The sequence below is a fragment of the Alligator mississippiensis genome, chromosome 1 (genome assembly GCF_030867095.1).
Source record: "Alligator mississippiensis isolate rAllMis1 chromosome 1, rAllMis1, whole genome shotgun sequence".
Lineage (NCBI taxonomy): Eukaryota > Metazoa > Chordata > Crocodylia > Alligatoridae > Alligator > Alligator mississippiensis.
The window spans coordinates 237,016,308-237,031,088 of record NC_081824.1 but is presented as its reverse complement, the minus strand read 5'-3'; the positions used below and the strand labels follow the sequence as shown (position 1 = coordinate 237,031,088).

General features: G+C 45.7%; 1 protein-coding gene across 1 annotated transcript in view; it reads left to right on the top strand.

Moving 5' to 3' along the window:
- MERTK (MER proto-oncogene, tyrosine kinase) overlaps positions 1–10,751 on the top strand; it is a 74,619-nt gene extending 63,868 nt beyond the window's left edge. Inside the window, exons 16-19 of the mRNA XM_006258087.4 lie at positions 2,086–2,195; positions 3,377–3,536; positions 4,032–4,168; positions 9,888–10,751. Of these exons, the coding sequence (XP_006258149.2) occupies positions 2,086–2,195; positions 3,377–3,536; positions 4,032–4,168; positions 9,888–10,386 (906 nt within the window). The 3' untranslated portion in view covers positions 10,387–10,751. The remainder of the gene's footprint in view (positions 1–2,085; positions 2,196–3,376; positions 3,537–4,031; positions 4,169–9,887) is intronic.
- The last annotated feature ends 4,030 nt before the right edge of the window (positions 10,752–14,781 follow it).

Below are 14,781 nucleotides of genomic sequence, written 5' to 3'. Positions count from 1 at the left end.
TCTGCAGGGGCCACATGACGTGGTAGGCATCATGTTTGAACCTCAGAGGTTTGAGGAAAGTTGATAGGAAAAGTGAAATCTAACTGCATACTTACATGGGCAGAACCAAGGGGGAGGGCTGGGGGTGTGACCACACCTCCCTTTGGCTGAGTGGAGCATGAGCAATGAACTCTCTGAGCTTATCGGTGTGACTCCAGAACCCTAGGGGTGAATGCTCCTGCTGCTCCCTGCCCACCTCTTTTCCCCTGCTGCTAAATTTGCCAATGGGCAAGAGGTTGAGGGGGAAGTGGCTGCAGTGTTACCCCCAGGGTTCTAGAGCCTCACTCAATGCATGCACTGCACAGCCAAAGGGAGGTACAGCCACATGACCCTGGACCCACCCTTGCACGCTTACGGACAAGAGGAGGAGGCATGAAGGAAGAAACAACCTGCTATTGCAGTGCTAAGCTTTCCATCAAGCACAAAGGCCTTGACTCTGCAGTAGTTTTGCCGTTGGCCTAAATGAGTGCATAAAGCCCTAAGAGCAGCAGAGCATGGCCAGGCAATTTCCCTACAACTCTGTTAATATAGACTTCAGGCAGTGCTCAGAGACCCATTGCCTCCAAGGTCACATTGTAGTACTAGGATTGGTTGCTGTTTTCACTCATTAGGCCAGACTGGAATAACCTATAATGAGGTTAGACTGGATTCGGAAATGTTATTGCATGGCAGATAGTTCTTTTCAGTATTTCTAAGACAGTGGGTTTGGCTCAGATACTTTTCCTACATGTCTGACTAAACAAATACTGTCCTTAGCTGCCTAAAGCTCCTCTGTGGAGCATGGAATCATAGGGCTGGAAGGGACCCTGAAGGATCATCCGGTCCAGCCCCCTGTATGAGCAAGAAAGACATCTGGGGTCAGACAACCCCAGCCAGGTGACCATCCAGTCTTCTCTTGAAGACCTCTAGGGTAGATGATTGCACCACCTCTGGGGGGAGCTTGTTCCATAGTTTGGACACCCAAGTTGTAAAGAACTTTTCCCTAATGTTCAGCCTGAAACTATCTTCCAGGAGTTTGTGGCCGTTGTTTCTAGTTTTCCGCCAGGGTGCCCTGGTGAACAGTTGTTCACAGAGCCCCGGATGTACACCTCTGATGTAGCGGTAAGCTGCAATCAGGTCCCCTCTCAGCCTTCTTTTCTTTAGGCTGAAAAGTCTGAGATCCCTCAGCCTTTCCTCATATGGCTTGACATGCAATGCCCATATCTGGACCCTCTCGAGGGTGACCCTTCTCTGGACCCTCTCAAGCTTTAGCATGTCCTTGTTGAAGTGTGGCGCCTAGAACTGGATGCAATACTCCAGCTGTGGCCGAACCAAAGTTGAGTAAAGCAGGAGAATCACTTATTTAGATTTACTGGAGATGCATCAATTGATGCATGCCAGATTTTTACTGTCCCTAGCAGCTACTGCATCGCATTGGTAGCTCATATTCATGCTGGGGTCTATTGTTACCCCTAGATCCCTTTCATTTGTAGTGCTGGTCACTTTAGCAATGCCCAGCCTGTAGGCGTGCTGGGGGTTCTTCCTTCCCAGATGCAGCACTTTGTGTTTCTCTACGTTGAACCTCATCTGGTTCCGTTCTGCCCAACATGCCAGCCTGTCTAGATCTGCTTGTATTTAGCTGTGTTAAGTGCCACACAGTGTAGCAGAGTTGTTTGTGTTGTTCCTGTTACATTGTTTCATTTGACTCCTTGTCAATACCAGTGAGGTATTTCAGCCTTCCTTCTCTGGATAGGTTTGCATGTTCTGTAAACCAAGGGAAAGCTAATTGGTGTTGTACCATGAACTTCTGCAGTAATCAGAGAGCCTTGTCCATTGTCCACTGTGTGGACATGGAAAATGGGCTTCCCTTTCTCCCTCTAGAAATGGGGAGTGTATCATTCCTATTCAGGGCCAAATCCTGTGTACCACTGAGTACTTTTTCCAACATTTTAAATTGCCTTCCTCTTACTGATTTAAATGGGAGATGAGGGTGTAATGCCTGGACCCTGTAATGCTGCCTCCCTTACATACTGCTTACATGTGTTAATCCCCTTCTTCTCTTCCCAGTATGTACCACTGCAGACTTTGCTGAAGTTTATGGTTGATATTGCACTAGGAATGGAGTACCTGAGTAGCAAGCATTTTCTTCACAGAGACTTAGCTGCTCGAAACTGCATGTAAGTTTGGTTTTCTCTGTCTCACTATGGGTAGCTAGACCCTAGCCTGAAAAATCTCTGTTGGAGTGAAAATAAACCTTCCTCAGCATACTACTACCCCACAGGTGAGGCATTTTCATGACCCTTTTCTGAAAGTCCATTTCAAGTTGTCCCCCTGGGCAGCCACAAAAGAAGAATATGTGGGGTCAGGAGGAAGAGAATAAGCCAGAGGGTATGCGGCTCAATGAGATAGCTGCTGTCCTAGAAGAGCATGTCCTGGATTTTAGCCTTGAGCCTTGTTCCTAGTGACATAGAGTCCTTGCCCTGGCCCTGTCCTCCAGCCATCTTTTCCAATAATTAGTAAATTCAAGGGAAAGTGGCTCAGTTTCAGAAGTGCTGGAGAGGATATTGTCTAGCCTGTGACATGGTAGATGGAGCACTGTTGGGAAGTCAGAAATACATGTTCAAAGCCCCTCCTGGATTAGGTCCAGGGTTTGAAATCCAGGGGGGGCCTCATGGGGGCTGAGCCCCTCTGTAAGAGACCAGAGCGCCTTCATAAGCCCCACCATAAGAGACAAGAACTCCCCCATAAGAGACAAGAGCCCCCAGCCTACCCTGTGCCTTTCTAAGTAGCTCAGGTGGTGGTGGCAGCTCCTTTCAGCTGCCACCACCATAGACCCCCTCTTCCCCCTCCCCCCGCCCCGCAGCCCAAGTGTAATTTGAGCCCTGGTGAGGTCTAGAATCTGGGGTTTCCAGCTTCCCACAAGATTGCCATAACCGCTCCACAGAGGAGCTTTGGACTCAACCACTGTTGGGGCTAAAATTGAAGAGTGCCCTCCCCCTCCATTATTTTGTTTCTGGGACTTGTATCCAGGTGCACATGTACACAGTTATCTACATGTGCAGGATAAGTCATCTGGGAATAGAATGGGTACCTACATGCAAAAATGTCTCTTAGATAATGAAAAGGAAATAGACTTCTACCCAAACTGCAATAGAAATGGGGGGAAAAGAGAACATAAAATATCACTTCTACCTCTCTCATTTGAACTGCCCATTCACCCTAGTCAAAACAGTTGGGAGGTGCTTGAAGGGCCCTGGTTCCAGTAGCCAGTATGTGTACAGGTAACATTATACCTGGGAATGAATAAACATTGCCTGTATAAGCATTTATGTTATTATTTTCTTTCTAATGCTGACAGGTTACGGAACGACATGACTGTGTGCGTAGCAGATTTTGGTTTATCGAAGAAGATTTATAGTGGAGATTATTACCGTCAGGGGCGTATTGCAAAAATGCCTGTAAAATGGATTGCAATAGAGAGCCTTGCAGATCGGGTGTACACAACCAAGAGTGATGTGGTATGTAAACAGGGCACTGACCTCCACCACCCCACCATTAGAAATCCAGTCTTCAGTAATGCAGCCAATGGTGCTAAAGGCTGGTCACTAAGGATATTTTAATATTCTGCATTTTTAGAACCTATGTTATTAACAGTGCGTGAGGGTTTGTGTGTGTGTGGGTGCGTTTCTGTTCATTTCTTGTAAATATGAAAGCCAAATAAGAGAAAAAATTATGACACTTCCTAACAGTCATCACAAGCAATATTTTTGAGTAGTGCATTGCTCTTTCCCTGCCTATATAATGTCCTGGAAAAAAGATTTATTCAGTGGGCTCTGAGCTATTATCTGACGTTTCATGTTGTTTCCAGCTAAGACCGTGCTACTGTGGATATAGCTAACAACATTGTACAAGATCCTGATGGACTTTAGGAAATGACCTTTCCTAATGAAACGATTCATTCATTCCTTCTGGAAATGTCAGCTTAATATGCTTTTTTTCTTTGTTCTTTTTAGTGGGCGTTTGGTGTCACAATGTGGGAGATAGCAACCCGTGGAATGACTCCCTACCCAGGAGTGCAGAACCATGAAATCTATGACTACCTTTTTCATGGTCACAGGTTGAAACAGCCAGAAGGTTGCTTAGATGAGATGTGAGTGCTTGTGTGCATCCCTTGAGTTTTTAAGTGTGGCATGTGGACAACCGCATTGCACACTAACATGCTTGTCCTTGTCAGTCATGGCTGTTTAAATAATTCATGTAGTGTTTGTGTTTGACCTCATTTGCTGCATAGTTCTTGCTGCATATTATTTATCACACTGTTCTCATATTTATGTGGTTCTTGGTAACTAAGTGGTGTTTTGTGAACGCAGCAGCTAACCCCAGGTGTTCTTAAGAATATTGTCATATCAGTAGCATGATTCTAACAATCCCTTTAATTTACTGGTAAAACCAAAATCAGGGGAAAAATGGTTCTGTTTTATCTGGAGGTGCACCAATACATTGGTCTGATATCGGATCAGTACCGATATAAAGAAAACTGGCTGTATTAGAAATCGACCCAATGCAGCCGATAATTTGGCCAATAAATGTTTGTGCGTGTGTGCAGCCACAGTGCAGCATGCAGGCAGCAAGGAACAGAGCACAGCAGCATGGAGAGCTGCCTCCAGCTGGTAAGTCCTTTGTGGTGGAAGGGGAGGGGAGGGGCAAGAGGTGGAGGCAGATCAATGACCCCGCGGTGAGGGAGGGGCAGGTGCTGCCAAGCTGGGGTGGGGTGGGGTGGGGTGCAGGACGGAGTTGTGGCTCGTCAGATGGGTGGCTTCCGCTGCTGTGCGCACCCTGGGAGGGCATTTGGGGAGGGGAGGGGGTCATGTGCCCCCAGATCTGCATGAGGTGGGGTGGGCGGGCTGCAGCCAAGCTCTTCTTTGTGGGGGCTGGGCTTGAGGCGGGAGCTATGGAGGGAGCTGCAGCCACCCCAAATTTCACTATAGCCCTGCTCCCAGCACCGCCACCTGCCTGGTGCAGCCCTGGGTCTTCCCAGTGCATGGGTGGAGGCAGGGCATTGAGCAGGGAAGAGCTGGGGCTGCATGAGGCAGGTGGTGGTGGCAGTGCTGGGAGTGGGGCTATGGCAAAATCTGGGGTGGCTGCAGCCCCTTCTGCAGCCCCCGCCCCGAGTCCAGCCCCCGCTAAGAAGAGCCCAGTGCAGCCTCAGCTTCAGCCTGCAGCTGCAGCCCACTTGCCCCACCCCACACAGATCCAAGGGCACATGCCCCCCCTCCCCCTGTGCCCTCCCAGGGTGTATGCAGCAGCAGAAGCTGCCCCCTTCCCCCCACAAGCCATGGCTCCATCCCACGTGCCGCCTCTCCCTGGCTGGGCAGTGCCTGCCCCTGTCCCTGCCCTCTTCCTCACCATGGGGAGCATTGATCTGCCCCCACACGCTCCTTCCCTCCCCTCTCCCCTTCCACCATGATGGACTTATCAGTTGCACAAAGCTGTATCAGAAATTGGATTGGTATTAGTCAATATGCCTCCTTAAAAATCGGCTATCGGTATCAGCCCCTAAGACCTCTATCGGTGAACCTCTAGTTTTATCCAAAACAACAATCAGTTGCATTTTTTGACTGTTAAACCCCTTTTTATTTCTTCAATATTAAAAGGAATTTAGTGTGAAGCAAAGTTTTCTTGGTGATATCTTTTATTGAACTAACTATATATTTGGGAGAGATTTTAAACAAGCTTTTGGGCACCAAGTACCTCTCTTCAGGTGCTCCAAAATGTGTGTAACATCTCCCAACTATGCTGTTGTTCCAATAAAAAATATCACCAAAAAACCCATGCTTCTCTTATATTTTCTAGTCCATTGTGGCTACAAAAGCACTCACCCTGTACTAAAAATTTAAAACATTTTCAGATTAAATGATCATTTTAAAAGAAAAAGTCAAATAATTAAGACTTTTTGTGATGTATTTTTTAATTTTTTGGCTGGAACTAATTTTTTAAACAATCCTGCGGACTGGCCCTGCACCACTCATTTGGCCTTTAGGGCCAAAAGGCTGAGGATCACTGCCTAAACAATATTGCTGTCTTTGCTGAAAAGCACTCCAGACCTGTGCAACTGCCACCTGCAGCACCTCCCTAGAATTGGAAAAGGAGCTGCACCTGCTTCTGCAGATCAAGATATCTCCAGAATATACATAAGCGTGGGGTGACTGGCTGGTTTTTAATATGAAAAATCCTTTTAGTTTCAATGGAGGTACAGATAAGAAAGGGCCAAGCTAGTTTCATCGTCTTATGTGCTTAACTCATCCTGATAGAGTTTGACCCAAGGAGTCAAACACATTGTTTTGGTTCCAAAGGAGCTGTTGGGTTGAGATAATAAGAGCAGCCTATGTATTTTCACTGACACTGGTCAGAACAACATTATTAGTAGTCTGTTGGCTCTAGGCAGCTTGGTAGGACCAAAGAGTAGGCTTCTCTCCCCTAGATGTTATGGGCTTTGTTGTATTTGTGTGCAAGCTTGGGATTCTATAGGTGTCCAGCATCAAACCTCCACCATTATGCTGCACAACATGCTGTTTAAAGGAAATACAAATAGACCAGTCTGCTTGCAATAATTTTTTCAGTAGGACATATAAAGCACATGCAGATCTCTTTTCAGAAGAGAGCCCAGGTTACTAATTAGCTGGTAAGAGCCACTCAGCTGTTTCATTGATGTGGCACACTACTTTGTAGGATCTTCCAGATCTGCTGTGTTTTCACCTTTGCTTTGAACACTCTTCTACCAGCATCCTCCTTAGATCAATGCAAAGTCTTTTTCCTAAGTTTCAGTGAACTATTGGTGAGGATTCATTACCTTTTAACAGAGAAGATCCACAAAAATGATCTCAGGAATAGAAAAATGACTTACAGACTCAAACGGTCTGCAGTATGAAACAGAAGACTGAGAAGTGACCTAATTAGTTACTTGGGGTTTCTTCAGTGAGCAAAAGGACCAGGTTCTCAGGATCTCACTGACAGTGTAGAATGCAGAAGGCGCTAATTTTTAATAGAGGGCGATTAACCACTGGTTCTAACTACCAAGAGGAGTGCTGTATTTTCCATCTCTTGGTGTCTTCAAATCAAGACTGGGTGCCTTTCCAGAAGATGTGGTTCAGTCAAACAAAGGATATTAGGCTCAGCACAGGGGTAGCTGCAGGTTTTATAAGTCACATGAGATGTGCTGGCCGCCTTCTACAGGTAGGTCCCCATCAGATCTGATCAGCAGTAGCCTGATTTCCTAGGCTCTGGAGCAGAGTCCTGCTCAGTGGGTGTGGACTACTGTGGGTAAGAGGATTGCCACCTTTTCTCTTTAGTCAGAATTTGAACCTGTGCTACAGAGAGAGAAGGATTCTGCTACCCACAGATGGTCCCCCAATTTTGATTGCTGGTTTTTACAAGATAAGAGAACCACTACTGCTTTCCTGGGGGTGCTATAAAATACCTCAGAAAGCAACCTGCTCCAAACATATAAATATTCCCTTATGTATGTGTGAGGTTTTGACAGTGAATTTGCCCAGGCACTGATTGCAAAGCAAAGCTGCAGCGGGCTGATGACCTGACCCTGCAAGCTCCTTTGTGGTAGTTCTGTTATTCCCCTGAGTAGGCCCATCAGAGCTGGTGGGATTAGTGTATGCAAAAACTTGCAGGATCAGGCCCTAATCTGATTTTGCTATCTCAACAGAGAGCCTTGTCATTAGGATGGCTGGCCATCAGAGCCCCAGTGGAGGCACAGGGGCAGTGCAGAGACATCCCCAGCCTCCCACTGATCTCCCAGGACCTGCCAGGGTCTCTGCTCTTCCAGCACAGCTGGCTCTTCACTGCATCAGGGACACAAGGCCAGGTTTGAAGGCAGTTGAGGTGCTAACCCACTGTCTCCTCTGCCCCAGGTTTATTGAGAGTTCCTGGGCCACCACACAGGACTTAGTGCAGGGAAGTGCAAGGAGTGGGAAGGGTGTTCAGGAGCAGCAATTCAGCCCTTTCAACTAAGTGAAGAGAGACATGATCACAGGATATAAATACAGCTGTGTAGACAAGATTGACTCTTTGATCTGTCAAACAAAGGGAGAGCCAAGCACAATGGCTGGAAGTTGAAGTCAGGAGAGTTCAAATGGGGAATGAAGTTCAGTTTTTTAACATTAAAGCTAATTAACCATAGGACTGGGCTAGCTGGGATTCTCTCCAGATTGCCTATGGCTTCCAAAAGATGTGCTTTGGCTCCACCAGACTTATGGGTAGGGTGCAGGGTTCTTCGAGTGCTGGTGTCTGGCTCCTAGTGGTGCACTGTGAGAGGTCAACAGAGGTAATTATAGTGGACCCTCCTGCCCATAATATCTATAAATCTGTGAGGAAAGAGATGTTGTTACATTACAGAGAGCAATAGGAGTTTTATGTTTCTGGACAGATCACAGAGGGTTTGTATTAAAAGTTGGCTAAGCCACCTTTGTCTGCAAGGGTTTGTTGTTTGTAATTACAGCTGAAAATATTTAAAAAACCCCCAGTGGTCAGGAGCAGGAAATCATTTAAACAAACAAGCCACTGGAAGTTACATTACAACCCTGCTAAAAAGGGACCTACTCAAAGATAGTCGCCAAGAGCTCTAAGCAAAGATTCCGTTGGCAAAAGTTTCTGCCTCTTGACTTCACTAAACTTTTCAGGTAATTTTTTCTCTACCTGCTCTGTGAAAAGAGTGGCACAGCTGTGAGTTGAGCAGAACATATTTCTTGAGCACATTCTCCCCAGTGCTCTGTGTGCAGCTCATTTGGATTTAACATGGGAACAGGTCATAGAGCTCCCTTTCCACTCCCCCCACACCCACCCCTCCATCAGCGCAGCTGTAACAATCAATTGTTTGGCAAAGGAACTGCATGGAAAGCCTGACTTTCTCAGTGGGAGTCCTGCCCAGTTACCATTGTCATGACTCTTATTCCAGCTCTGAGGTTGTGGGCTTACTATTTTAAATGCTTTTCCCCAAAACAAATAGTCAGAAGTTGGTTCACCCTCTTGGCTGGCAAATTATATTGCATATCCAGTGATTCAATGTTTTTAAGCTGATAGTGGGACAGATTCAGGGGAGAGGTGCAGTGGTGTAGCTGCACTGCCTTTTAGATTGGATCACACTAAGGGAATCTTTGGGGGCTTTTCAAAGTCCCCAAGACATGTAAGAATCCCTCTCTTTCCCCCCTGTGCTCAGAGGCAGGTCCCATCTCCTCCCTTTCTCCTGCCTTCCAGGCCCCAGGACCATGGGGAAAGCAGTAGCAGTAGGCAGGCTGGGGAGAGGGGAAGGGGATGTGCCTCTGGGCATGGAGGAAAGGAGCAATCACCTAATTTGGAGACTAAAAAAGTCCCCTGAGGCTCCAGTGGCACAGTCTACCCACACTGCTGGAAGTGGGGTGAAACCACTCCTGCAGCACAAGTGGCTGCTTCTGTACCATTCTGTGCCAAATCTTGGCTCTGCCCCTGAACTCAGGTGTGGTAATATTAGCTCAGGTGTAGAAATGACTTGACAGTGAAGTATTGGAGGCACTGGCAAGATGCTAAAGAAGGCTAAATTTTGTTTTATGAATCTGAGATATACATTTAACTATAATGACTACAGGACTAGTGACACAATATTGTGTGACTATTTTTTGCCTAGTTTATTGTGTTTTTTAAAACTTTATATGTCTCTAGCAAATTAATGCACATTCCAATAGTTATATATCCTCTTGGGTCCATTTCTTTTGTTCTGAATAATGTTCTTCTATCTGCATGCATGGTATAACTCAGCACTACTGAGCTAACAGTTCAGTCTCCTGAGGAGCTAGTCATTTGTAACACCTTCCTTGTGCTTGCAGGTATAAGATAATGTACTCCTGCTGGAAAGCAGATCCTATGGACCGACCTACATTCTCACAGTTAAAAATCCAGCTAAAGAAGCTGCTGGAAAGCTTGCCTGAGGTGAAGGGGTCTGAAGATGTCATTTACATCAACACAAGCCTGCTAGAGGAAGAGGAGGAGTTGACAAAAGATTCAGGATTCCCTGAGATAGACACAGATCTCAATCCCAATGATATCATTGAGTCCTGCTCCCAAGAATTGCATGCAGCCATTGTCAAGGTTGATGTCCATGAAAGTGAGCAGCAGGAGGAAAGGTATATTTTAGAACAGATTACTGAAAACCCAGTGGCTGGTGCCAGGACAGTGGAGCAGGTGAACACTCCTTTGCTGCAGCATGATGTTTCTCCAAATGGAACTTCTTGGCCTGAGGCAGACACACAGCCCTTGAGCAGCCTGCTAGGAGACACGTTGTTGTATGCAGATGATTCATTTGAGGATTCTGAAGTTCTGCTGTGAAACAAGAACTGGGCTCTCAGACTCTGAAAATTGGAGAACTGAGCTGTTCTGTGGCTCAAAATGCACAGCAAAGATTTCACTTGGTATATTTGTGTGTTACAGAATGAGCATTATAGGAAAATGTGCTGTTCAAATATGGTCTAACTGGTGGCCACAGAACCATGAACTCTTTGAACTTGTATAAAGCGTTATCTATAGCAATCTATATATAGAAAGAGAGATGAGATTATATTTTAATAAATGACAGCCTGTCTATTTTGGTCTATTTTATTTCTTCTGTTATTACTATTTTTGTATCAGAGTTTTTTCCCTTTCCTGGAGGATTTTCCTTTGTATATATGTCAATATTAAAATGATGTTTCTCATGCTGTTCTTTTTATTATTAAATGGAGTAAATGCTAGTATAGTTTTGAAACATTTCTGATGCTTAAAACCTGCTTGAACAGGGCCCTGGGATTTATAATGTGAGAGGCACAATTATATCATCTACTATGGAATTGCACCTCTCAATACGACAGATAGGTAAAACTGATCTCCATATATTTTCCCTGGTATTTTGGAAGGCTTGCCGTATTGGGAAATAGTAAAAAGTAGGGACTGCTGTGTTACAGCTCCTGATGACACTTTACACTGACAGCAAATCAATCGCTTGTGCACATGTGCACACACATGCATGTGCACACACACAGTTGCTCCCTGCACAAACACCATGAAATCCCATGTATGCATATGGCTCTACAAAGAACTGTGCCTCTTTGGTAGCTCTGCAAGAACTGTTCACAGTTCTTTCTCAGAGCAGCTCCCCTACTGTGGGCCTGAGCTGACACCTTCTCTGAATAATATCATCAGCACCCTAAAGGGGGTTGCACAGAAATCTTGGGCCTATGTGTGTGTGCGTGCAATTACAAAATCATCACTTCGCTGGAAAATCAGGCAGCCCCTTATAGCTGCAAGCTGGACATGGGAGAACATTCTATGAGGGACTCCGTCAGTATCAATCTTGAGTCTGATCTTGTTCAGGATCTTGATTTAATGTCTAGGGTATACTAATGTGCTAATGAAATTTATTGGTGAGGCAGAGTTAGGAGGCATTTCAGCTATAAGTGGGAGCTCATCAGTTGGAAATAGCTGAGGAGGATCCCAGGGTATCAGATGTGTGTGAGACACTAGCATGATGCAGCTATGAAAGATGTGATACTAGAATGCACCCAGAAAAGTATTTCCAGCCAAGGGAGCAACTTCAGTGCCATTGTACAGGACCCTGATGAGATGTCCCCTGGAATTATACATGCTGTCTGGCTACCTAACAAAGAAAAGATGGTTTTTAATCAGAGCAGCCTCCCAGTTGAAGCAGTCTGGGCTGGTACCCCTGCCTCGTTTCAAGTTGTAGCTCACTTAGGTTATAAAAGGAATTATGTGACTTGCCAGCAGGGCCCTAAACTCAGTCCAAGAGGTTCCTTCCAGTCCTATGTAACTATGTTTTCTTTAAGTTCAGTTGGCAGCTGTCTCAGGGCTAGTGTTAGGCACTGCAGCTCAGAGCCAGCTGCAAACTTTATACAGCTTTTGGCTCAACAGCATAGTATAATTGGAAAGCTGGGAGGAAGCTATTTTTGCTGTATGAACAGCTTTACCTGTCTGCAAGAAGCTGAGGAAGCACCCGACAGTAACAGGGACCAATTGTCAACTATATTTAAAGAAAACAGGTCTGTTCTATAGGAAGCTGTGCAAATCATCAGAAAATTTGCTGTTCAGAAGCTGCACCTGAAAGTGCATTATCTGGTCAACCCCAAACTACATTTTTTTCCAAGATTTTTTTTCCTTTGCCCAAATAAATAACAAATGTATTTCTGACCAACTGGGATGTTTTATTGGACCCAAACTTTTCTGTGTCACTTCAGTTAACATATTTTTATGTGCACAGTTGTATCAAATCCCAAACAGACGTTCTGAAATAAGTCACAACATTATATTTTTAAAAAGTTAAAATTCACATTTTCAATTTTTTGTTTCCTTTCTGGGTTAGTCAACAAACTCAGCCCCAGAAATCACTTGGTTTTGGATGAAGTTCCTTATTTGCTAAGCTTTCTTCCGGCTCTACTTCTGTGCCCAGTGGGAAAGGCCTCTTCTAGCTCATCACATTTGCAAAACACTTCTAGCAGTTAATTCCACAATGCAACAAAGTAGAGGAAAATGCAATCAGCACTCATAGATTTCATAGATTTTCAGGGTTGGAAGGGACCTCAGTAAATCACTGAATCCCACCCCTTGCCCTGGGCAGGAAAGAGTGCTGGGGTTAGAAGACCCCAGCCAGGTGAATATCCAGTCTCTTCAAGACCTCCAAGGTAGGGGAGAGCACTACCTCCCTTGGAAGCCCATTCCAGATTCTGGTAACCGTTACCATAAAGAAATTCTTCCTTATGTCTAGTCTAAATCTGCTTTCTCTCAGTTTGTGGCCATTGTTTCTAGTTACTCCAAGGGGCACCTCGGTAAACAGAGTATCTCCTGTTTCTTGCTGCACCCCACTTGACAAATTTGTAGATGGCCACCAGATCCCCTCTCAGCCTTCTTTTACGGAGGTTGAAGAGATCCAGGTCCCTCAACCTTTCCTTATAGGACCTCATGCAGGCCCCTAAGCATACAAGTGACCCTCCGCTGGACCCTCTCAAGGTTATCCACGTCTCTCTTGAAGTGTGGCACCCAAAACTGAATGCAGTACTCCAGCTGCAGCCTTGCAAGTGCCACATAGAGAGGAAGTATCACCTCCTTAGACTTGTTTGTGATGCATCTGTTAATGCATGATAGAGCGTGGTTAGCTCCATTGATCATTTCGTCACATTGTCGACTCATGTTCATCTTTGAGTCAACTATGACTGAGATCCTTTCCTGCTTCTGTGCTGCTTAGAAAGTCATCTCCCAATCTGTATGTGTGCTGGTGATTTCTTCTCCCTAGGTGCAGTACTCTACACTTATCCTTATTAAACTGCATCCTATTTTGTTCTGCCCACTTTTCCAGCCTGTCCAACTCCACCTGAATCTGTTCCCTGCCCTCCAGCTTGTCTACTTTGCCCCACAATTTAGTGTCATCCATGAATTTGAATAGTGCTCACCATGCCTTGTTCAAATCACTGATGAAGATGTTGACTAGCACTGGCCTGAGGACTGAGCCTTGGGGGACACCACTGCCCACATCTTTCCAGGTCAATAGCAACCCATTCACCACCACCCTCTGGGTATATCCCATTAGCCAATTTGCCACCCCCCTGACTGTGTCTAAGTCACAGCAGCTCAGTTTTTTTATGAGAATGGGATGTGATACCATATCAAAGGCTTTTTTAAAATCCAAGTATATGACATCCACAATGACTCCTGCATCTAAGCGGTTTGTAACTTGTGGTAGAGGTGATATCTTTTATTAGACCAACTAGATTTTTGCAAAAAAAAATTCTTTAATTGCATGCTTTTGGGCACAAGCACCCTTCTTTGGGCATAAGAGAAAAGATTATAAAAGTTCTCCTGGGTAGAAATGAAAGTTCATATTTTACAAGAGAGTTGAAGGTGTTCACAGACAGGACGCAAGAGCCAGCTAAGAGGTGGGGACCTTGGAGCCACAGCTTGCTGGGTCTCCCAGCTCCCTGGGAGGAAGAAACCCAGGCTTTGAGTACCTAGCAAGAGCTGGGGCACCTTCCCCTGCAGCAGGAAACCTGTATGCCCTGTGTCCCATGGGAGGGGGCGGGGTGGGACTGCCTTGGACCCACAGACCCTGCACCACAGCAAGTGTCTATTGCCCCCTGCCTGTGTGTTGTCAAGAGTTTGTTTTAACCATGAAGCTTCTGCAGACTGTTCTGGTTTTTGGTAAACTGGCTTTTTTCAACAAAAACCTGCCTTTTCAAGCAGTTCAAGAGCATCCCTAGAGCTGAGAGCATTCTTGTACTCCCAGCTTTCTTGGTGAAGTGCCACAACCCTATAGAAGCAGGAGCAGGGTTTCCTTTAGGCTTTGGAGAGCAGATCAACCAGCTGGCTTTGTGAACCAGCCAACCTGGGGGTATGAAAGGACCTCCAGACTTTGACAGCCACAGCTAAATCACACTGTGTAGCTCCCTGATGACTGTCAACAAGCCACAGTCCTTCTTTCCTGTCCCTCTGCCCAGCAGGCTTGTGGTGAAAATATGCAACTAATCCAATGATTTTAGTTCAGCTCAGCATGTCAGATGAATCTTTTTCTTTTGCTTGTTTTCTTTTGCTTGTTTCTTGGCACCAGGCCAAGGAAGGATCCTTGCGATGTTCTAGTTCCAGCTCATGCACCTCTGGAAGGTTACTCTTTTCCAGCAGGTTCTGGGGGGGCATGCTACCCATGATGCCACAGGAGCTGGGAGCATGTGCCCTATCTTGGCTGTC